General features: G+C 31.9%; 1 protein-coding gene across 1 annotated transcript; it reads right to left on the bottom strand.

Annotated features, from left to right (window-relative positions):
- Positions 1 to 3,636: 3,636 nt before the first annotated feature.
- On the bottom strand, positions 3,637 to 8,524 carry LOC114417928 (putative F-box/FBD/LRR-repeat protein At1g78840). Its single transcript, XM_028382997.1, has 4 exons — positions 8,207 to 8,524; positions 6,099 to 7,330; positions 5,767 to 5,956; positions 3,637 to 3,915 (listed from the first exon to the last, which is right to left on the bottom strand). The coding sequence occupies exons 2-3, from the start codon at positions 7,269 to 7,271 to the stop codon at positions 5,780 to 5,782; spliced, it is 1,350 nt and encodes a 449-aa protein (XP_028238798.1). The 5' UTR covers positions 7,272 to 7,330; positions 8,207 to 8,524; the 3' UTR covers positions 3,637 to 3,915; positions 5,767 to 5,779.
- Between the last annotated feature and the right edge of the window lie 321 nt (positions 8,525 to 8,845).

Below are 8,845 nucleotides of genomic sequence, written 5' to 3'. Positions count from 1 at the left end.
AAACAGTAAGAAAACATTGTTTCTATTTAATCAAATACTATTTATTTAATTGTTTTTTGAATAAAAATTTTATAATAAAATATGAATGTCTATTAGTATATGCAATGACATCAAATTACAAATTATAATAAAAATTTGTTGATTTTTAATTTTTTTAAAAATTATACACAATTATTTTTTATTGACTAATCATTTAAAAAATCACAACCTTAAAAAAAATCATTCAAAAGGAGGTGAATATTTTTTACAAATTAAAAGTGTCATTGCGATTCCAATTTTCCCTAAAAATTATTTATGGATCTAATTTAACTATGATGCTTTACAATAAACATTTTTTTACTTTAACCTTTCATCAAGCATGAGAGTGTAAAAAAATTATTTACACTTTATAAAATAAGTATTTTTTTTCTTTTAGACTTAATTTAATTTACGAGTTTATTAAAAAAAATTGTCGCAATCATTATAATTTTTTTTCAAATTATAATAATTAGTCACAATCTACTATTAACGTTTAGATATATTTGTCGCACTTTTTGCACCCTAAATTTTGTATTTTTATTTTGCAGGAACGCATTTGTTAGTGGAGTGAGAAAATAAAAAGTCAAGAAAATATTATATAACAAATATGTCCCTACACTGACCATTAGAGATGGTCACATTGGTAATCATTTCAGTGACAAATTTGTCTCTTTGTGTCACATAGACTATTTTATTAAGGGTGACATATGGAAGTTAACGGCCAGATATATTTGTCGCATTTTTTACACTTTCAGGAACTAAATTTTATATTTTCATCTTTCAGAAACACATTTATCAATGAATTACATATTCATAAACAAAAGTGACTATTTACCTATTTTTTAAACATACAACTCATCTAATGTATACATTTAGAAACAAAAATACCCACTCGGCTTCAATTATAAAATATTAGAATTCTTCTTTTACTTCTATAGCTGCATCTTGTATTCAATCAATTAAATATATAAGGACCAGGAAGCCAACTCATGATTTTATAACGACATTACTATGTCTTGCAAATTTATACTATTTTAACTACAAATTTAATAAATATTTCAACATCTATTGATTCTTTTTTCTTTTGTAAAACTCATCTCTTAATATTACTAAACATATTATTACATAATATATTTGACAAATAACACACTCTACCACAAGGATAAAAATGCATAAGAATTGAAAGTGGTAGAATTTTTTTTTCCAAGGTGGACAAATACACTTCTTTTTGAAGCAAAGGGAAAAACTAAAAAGGATTGTAAATATATCCTTTATTTAAAGATTTTGATATTTTCACCTTATAGATTTGAGAACTTAAAGAATTTTCAAGTGCGATTAAACTCATTTTCATTTATTCAAGGATCATATATTCATATGTGTATTCATGTAAATTTATTACTTTATTTTGCTTGTTTTTATCATTTAATGTTTAAAAACTGGTTGTTAAAACTTCACATAATCAATTTTATGATAGCCGAATTAGATTTGTTCCTGTTTTCAACATTCTTTTTTCATACACTTACATTTATTATTCATTTATATATTTCATCTAAATCAAATTACTCATTTGATTTCTATAGTTTTACCATTCATATATTTTTAATTTCTATAATTTGAAAGTGATTTTTTAAGTCCCTATAATTTACATTTTAATTCTCTTTTAGTTTTTATAGTTTAAAAGTAGTCTTTTTAATCCTTATATTTTGTATTTTAATTCTCTTTTAATCTCTATAGTTTGAAAATAATTTTTTTAGTCCCTAAAATTTGTATTTTAAATACCTTTTAGTCCTTAGTACCAAAAAAATATAAAAATAATTAGTTACAAATTAGTTATAAATTATCAACTATTTTTTTATTATAAATTATATTGCAATAAATTAGTTACGAATTACTTGTTAATATTTTTGTAGTTAATTGTAATTAATAGTATTAATCATATTTTTATGGTAAGGACTAAAAGGAAATTAAAATACAAATTATAAAACTAAAAAAATCACTCTCAAACTACAGAAATTAAAAAAAAATTAAAATATAAACGATAAGAACCAAAAGAGGACTAAAAATATAAACTGCATGAACTAAAAAAACTACTTTTAAACTATAGGGACTAAAAAAATACGAATGTTAAAACTATAGGGACTAAATGAGTAATCAAACCTTTATCTAATTATAATTCTTCTGATATAAATAAAAATAGAAAGAAAGTAATTAAAGACATCAAAAGAAAGCAAAAATTCATGGGAAGATAAAGAGCCTAAATTGATTTTAATTCATAAATAATTAAAATGGTTAGATTACTATTACAAGAATAAAGGTAATTGTTATAAAAATTAATAATTGTCATAATCTCATTAAACATTATTTTTCAATTATTTTAAAATAAAAGGTCTGCATTTAGACATTGGGAGAAAGGGGAAGATATGACTATAAAAAAAAGATTTAAATATATTTTTAATTTCATATTTTTTACATTTGATTTCTAATAAATTTTTATTTTAGATTAAATTTTTAATATTTCAAATTTTTTAGTTTTAACTGCCTATATAGCCATTAACCAGCCACAGACGCATATCACGTGTGGTGACACATGTTATCTATCTGACTGGGATTCCAGGTGGAAAAAGGGTTTTTTTTTTTATAAAAAAAAGTACAAAACGACCCCGCCTGCTAGGATCCACCTTTTCACTAACATTCTTGTTCCCTCAAACTTGAGCTAAACCCTTTTTTTTTTCCCGTTGATCTTCCCCTGCCAGAATCCCTCACCATCTCCAATAGCTCAAAAATGGACTTGCGTCTCTAATACGACGACCCCGCCTGTAGGTTGCACGACTTTCCCCCTTTGGTGAACCTTTGTGTCTTTTGCACCATTAACCACTGGGTAAAAGCTAGGACCATTTACCGAAAATCCGTACCGACTAGATCTGGGGCATTTGTTGGCATCGTTCTCAGCAAAAGGAGCATTCCGAGGATGAGTATCATATTTCGACATCTTCCAAACTTTGTTTTAAGGATGCTTCGTTGTTGGCTGATTCAGTTTGCTTCCATAGCCCAACACAAACAATGGTTAGATTGTGATTTCTCCTCCTCTATTATTCGAATGAGGGAAAGAGACCTTGACTAGCACTCTTGCTCTGTCCAATCTCTCCATTGTAATTATTAGGGGGTTTTGATATCATTGTTGGTGTTCAGAGATGAGAGATGGCAGATTCAACGATGACGGATAATGAGGTTGCTGAAGCTGCGAGGAAAAAGGAATACGTGAAGATGAAGGAAACTGAGGACCGTTGGAATGAATGGCAAGATGCACACCTTTGCGATGGCAACAATGAGTAGGAGCAGATTGGGGTTTAGGCTCAATAGAAAAAGGAGCAACAGATTGGGAAAAGAAAGAAAAAAAAATCTTTTAACATGCAGATCGACATCATTTTGTACTAAAAAAAAAATATTTTTTCACGTGTAATTCCAATTAGAGAAAAATCACGCGTGACATCGATGTAGAACACCTGCGGGATCGGTTAAGAGCGATGTAGGTAGTTAACGATTACAAACTAACGATAGGGATCTAAAGCAATTTTTGAAATATTAGAAACACAATTCGAAAGAAAAAATTATCAGGAATTAAATGCAAAAAACATGTATTTATCAGGGACCAAAAGTATATTTAATCCTAAAAAGAGAGTCAAGAACTCGAACTCACGATACAAATTTGCAAAATGTATTTGAATTTCTATTTCACTATAGCCTGTTTTTCAAAAATCAATCACATATATATGAAGATATCCAATTTTTTCCCAATCAAACTATACCAAGCACTAATTCTTGTTTTAGATCATAAGGATCCAAGTATCGGGGTTAACTTCGACCTCAGCATGAGCCAAACCTCCTCCGCGAAGTATACTGCAAAATCAAGAAAAAAATAAGTATGGCAAACTAATTGAGAAATGCACAAGATTACTTTTGTGAAAAATCAGACACATTCGTTCATTTTTAAATGCCCCTCCGTAACACAATTATCAATACCAGCAAGCTGCAACTACTTCATCATCGCACAAACCATCACTCCGCTCAAAATAAAGACTACCTATCAGAAGGTCCTCAGTATTTTAGCTATACAGACATTCAGTCACCATTCTCGAAAATCTCATCCCAACAACCACTCCCAGCACCTCCTTGCCACTCTACTTGTCTCTCACAGCTGATGGATCTAAAACCTGTAGTTCATCCTATGCAGAAGGCCCAGAACAACACCTTGGGTACAGGTTCAAAGAACTGCCACTCTAAACCAAGACAGAGTCTTTGTAATGCAAGAAACTGGAGCCCCAAAATCCAAGTAGCCAACCCCGGATAGCAGCCACCCCAAAAAACGCTATAGCGGGATAGCAGGTAATGGGATAATCTCTGTTGTGAAGTCTAGAAAATAATATGCATGATTTATAATTTTGTAACATACAGAAAAATACTGAAAATAGAAAAATACACAAAATTAAAAAGTAAAGGCATAGTTAGTCATAATTAATACAGGGAATTAATAGAGGGACTTAAAAACGTTGAGTTCAGATAAAAGAGTGGCACTTAAAGTCGGAAGAAAAAACATTATTAGGGTCAGTTTTGTAAGTTACATAGGGAAAAGTAACCGTCACCTACAACCGACAACAATTAATAGGGTGTCTTGTTGAAAAGCTTAAAAGATAAAACAGATTTAAAACATTTACAATGGGAAAAGCAACCGACAACAATTAACAGGGGCAGTATTGAAAAGGTTTAAAAGATATAGCAGATTAAAAAAAGATAACAAAAGATAAAAACAAATAAAAAACCCAAATCCAAACGACAAGATTCATGGGCAAAATCAAGTTTTTAATGCTGAAATTGTGCCTGCTCATGCATGCATCCGTTGCTATCTCACCACAAACTGCAGCTGCACCTGCATGTTCAGTATCCGCTCCTGCTGTCCGCAATTCGCCACTTATGCAGCACTATTGACTACTTAGCCCAAAATAATTACAAGCAGTGGCAGTTTCAGTTTGAGACAGCAAAAAGTGTTGTAATCATTGTTTCATTGAGGAGGTTGTTAGGCAGGGAGAGAAATGCTACTGTAACTCAATGAAAGGGGAGACTAATTAGATTGAGGAAGAAGGTTGGGGATGAGGGTGAGTGGGGGAGATTTTTATCTATCCTATCCTACTTTTTTAATCCAGGCCCAGCCACATGATAAATTTTGAACTAAAAAGCTGAATAAGATAAACTTATTCTATCCTATTGGCTCGCCAACAATGGAATTAGAATAGGATAGGATACCTGATGATCCTATCCTATATTTCTTATCATAAGCCCTGGCCACAGAACAAGCACTGAAAAGAGAGATGGAGCAAACAAATAGCATTGAGCATATTAAATAGTTCATCAAACTTTTGAACATGCTAAAAAAAGTGAACATCAGTAAATCCCAACTACATACAAAAATTAAAGGCAACAGATACAGTTGTTGTCTAAAAGTCTCAAGTCATGATAAAACTGTATGATCAAAGTAAATGTAAGACTTGGTAGAAACTTGATGAGGTTTAGTATCATGCACTGATTAAAAACTTTAACCAATCATTTGATTAGTTTTATTTTACAGTGATATATGATCAGCTATGACAAACAAAATAAAGAATATAATTAACATTAGAAATAAGATTGGAATATTATTATCATAGTAATATAAAGAGAATAAATTATTTAAGAATGAAGAAGATTTATAAATACCTTTGAATACATTCTAAACAGTCACAATCTCGAAGTCTGCATGCTGAGAACAATTGCGGAAGTAGGCTGTTATATGGTCAAGGTTGTTGATGAAGATTTTATATGTTGATCCAACTCCAAAGTTCAATGACTTCAATTTACTAGAAGGCAAACATTCTGGCTTCACAAGGGCTGAAGCTCCACAAATAACCTGAAATTGAAAAAGTTTTTAAAAATTAAACATGGGCCATCAAAATATATTTCATTTGACAATTCAATGAAGAAACCCATTCTCCCTCACACACACACACTGTCATATGCACATATATATAAACTTAGAATTTTCTCCCTACCTTAACTGTAGAGAATGATAGTTTAACAGCTTCTGCACTATGATGTCCCCGTAACATATTGATCAAACCATGTAAAGTCTCCTTTCTTTTCCTTCGACGACATTTTTCAAATCGATAATGTGGTTCATGTATATCAATGATCAAGCCATCCATAGAAGGAAGACGAAACTCAAAAAAGGCACAAGGTGTAGAATACAAGTAAATGAAATTGGAAAGCTGTGGTGCAGCAACTACAATCTTGCATTTAAAGCGGTTGCACATCAGATTCAAGTTACTCAGCTTAGGAGCAGATATCACAAAATCCTTAGAGTTCAAATCTGAATTAAAGGACATTTCACTTAAGTGCAAATTCTTCAAATGGACACAATTAGCAAATGGATCCAAACAGTCAGTTCCTGTATAACACAGAATGAAGTTATTTAGATGCAGAGTTGTCAATGTTGTAAAACCAAATAGTTCTGCCAAACTTGCAAATGGATTCGAAAAGTCAGCTGCAGCAGGATGCATTGAAAACTGTTCCAGATGCAACATGTCCAATGATGTGCAACCTAACGGGGATGACCCATTCGTAGGATGGCAATCTGTTAACTCGAGCTTTTTCAAAGATTGGCAAGTAAATAGAGACAAAGGAATTTCAACTGGCGGACTGCCAGAGGTTCTGCCAGCGGTTTTTGCCCGGAGATTGATTTTGATTTCTTCAACCCCATGTGATGCTGCATACTCAATAACCTTATTCAATAGACCTTGATCTGTCGTATAATCTACCCCAAAACGGTAGTAAACAAGAAGTTTGACATGAGAAGAATCGCGATGGTTTAGGACCCACAGCACAAACTTCTTAAAGTTAACCAAACGCATGAATGATTTGCTGCTGAAACTCAGGCAGGGAACTGAAGCCCAAAGATACCTCCACCGCTTCGACAAAACACAAGTTTGAATTGCATCCTTTGTTTCCATAAATGACAAAATATGATGGATAAGACAATCCGGCATGTCACTAAGTCTATCCTGACTTTCTTCCATTTCACAATTATCTACATTTTGAGAGGCCAAAATTTTGGTTTTTGACTTCTTCAACGCAGGACCAGATTCCTGAGAATCAGCCTTCTGCATTTCAGCTTCACAGCACTCAATTGAATCAGTCTTGTTGAAGCTGCAAGTCATATTCCCCATCAAATCATTCCAAATTTGAAAGATCCAGTGATCAGCCCTAGTACTCCTCTACGAAGAATCTGATAAAAACAACAAAAATAATGAGAAAAAGAAATCAGTCTGTTCAGATAAGAGAAGTTATCCACACATCTTAGAAATACCAAAAAAAAAAAATCTTAGAAATACAATCAAGACAAATTGTGTTAATCTTTTTAACACAACCTCTGACAATAATTAAAACATGACAGTAAAAATAACTTTCCATGCCCATCAAAATACACTATCACAATTCCCCTACACCAAAATTTCTCGTTTTACAATCTTCTCCTCAAATTCAATCCCCAAACACACTAAAGTTTGAACTTGGCTCCCAAATCAAAGTACCCAAAAACCCCATAATTAAAACACAACCTCTGACAATAATTAAAACATGACAGTAAAAATAACTTTCCATGCCCATCAAAATACACTATCACAATTCCCCTACACCAAAATTTCTCGTTTTACAATCTTCTCCTCAAATTCAATCCCCAAACACACTAAAGTTTGAATCTTGGCTCCCAAATCAAAGTACCCAAAAACCCCATAATTAAAACACAACCTCTGACAATAATTAAAACATGACAGTAAAAATAACTTTCCATGCCCATCAAAATACACTATCACAATTCCCCTACACCAAAATTTCTTGTTTTACAATCTTCTCCTCAAATTCAATCCCCAAACACACTAAAGTTTGAATCTTGGCTCCCAAATCAAAGTACCCAAAAACCCCATAAGTAAAATTCCCCAAACAATTAAATTCAAGTGATCAGTAACAATAAAAAAAATAAAAAAATTACCATACGATGGTTGAAGATATCACACAAAGGCATACCCCAACAGATTGTCAATTAAAAACAAAAATGAAAAGAGAAATCAATAAGCAGTTGAAAAAAGGAAGAGGGTTTTTGCACCTGAAACAGGTCCTAGGAAGAAGACGATGATGATCATGTTTGAAGGGCACGCGCTCTGAGAGGTGAGTGTGTTGGAAATCCTGTCTCTAGATATTAGAGAGAGCGCTTTTGTGTTATGTTGTGTTGTGTGAAGGTGTGGAAATGGAAGAAGTGGATGAGTCTCCCTCTCTCACTCTCTCTTTCTCTCTCTTAAATTACTACTAACTCAGCTTCCAATTCAATAGTTTAATTGCCTCTTTGTACCACGCAATAGCTACGACCAAAGTCTCTCTCTCTCTCAATTTATGTTTTTCTTTGGCCTTTTGGGGTTTCTATCTTTTCATTTCATTCTTCCAGTAATGGGAACTGAGAAAAAGAAGAAAGGGTAATCCTTCTTCACCCCTTGTAAGTAACAATTAAGGCATGCTTATGATTATTTTCCATGAATTCTTGTAGAATAATGTACACATTTATTTATTTAATGAGTTTAATATTTATTTATTATTAGTATAAAAAAATCAATTAATCAGAAATTGTAGTATGCACTGCATTTGTTAAATTTAGGCATTAACTTAAATTTGTTAAATGATTTTTTTTCCTTCTAATTTGCCTTTAATATTATTAAGAATGTATTCATTTTTATAGGAAAGAGAAATATAC

The sequence above is a fragment of the Glycine soja genome, chromosome 7, assembly GCF_004193775.1.
Source record: "Glycine soja cultivar W05 chromosome 7, ASM419377v2, whole genome shotgun sequence".
Classification (NCBI taxonomy): domain Eukaryota; kingdom Viridiplantae; phylum Streptophyta; class Magnoliopsida; order Fabales; family Fabaceae; genus Glycine; species Glycine soja.
The sequence above is the reverse complement of the archived record's forward strand: the minus strand, read 5'-3'. Positions and strand labels throughout refer to the sequence as shown.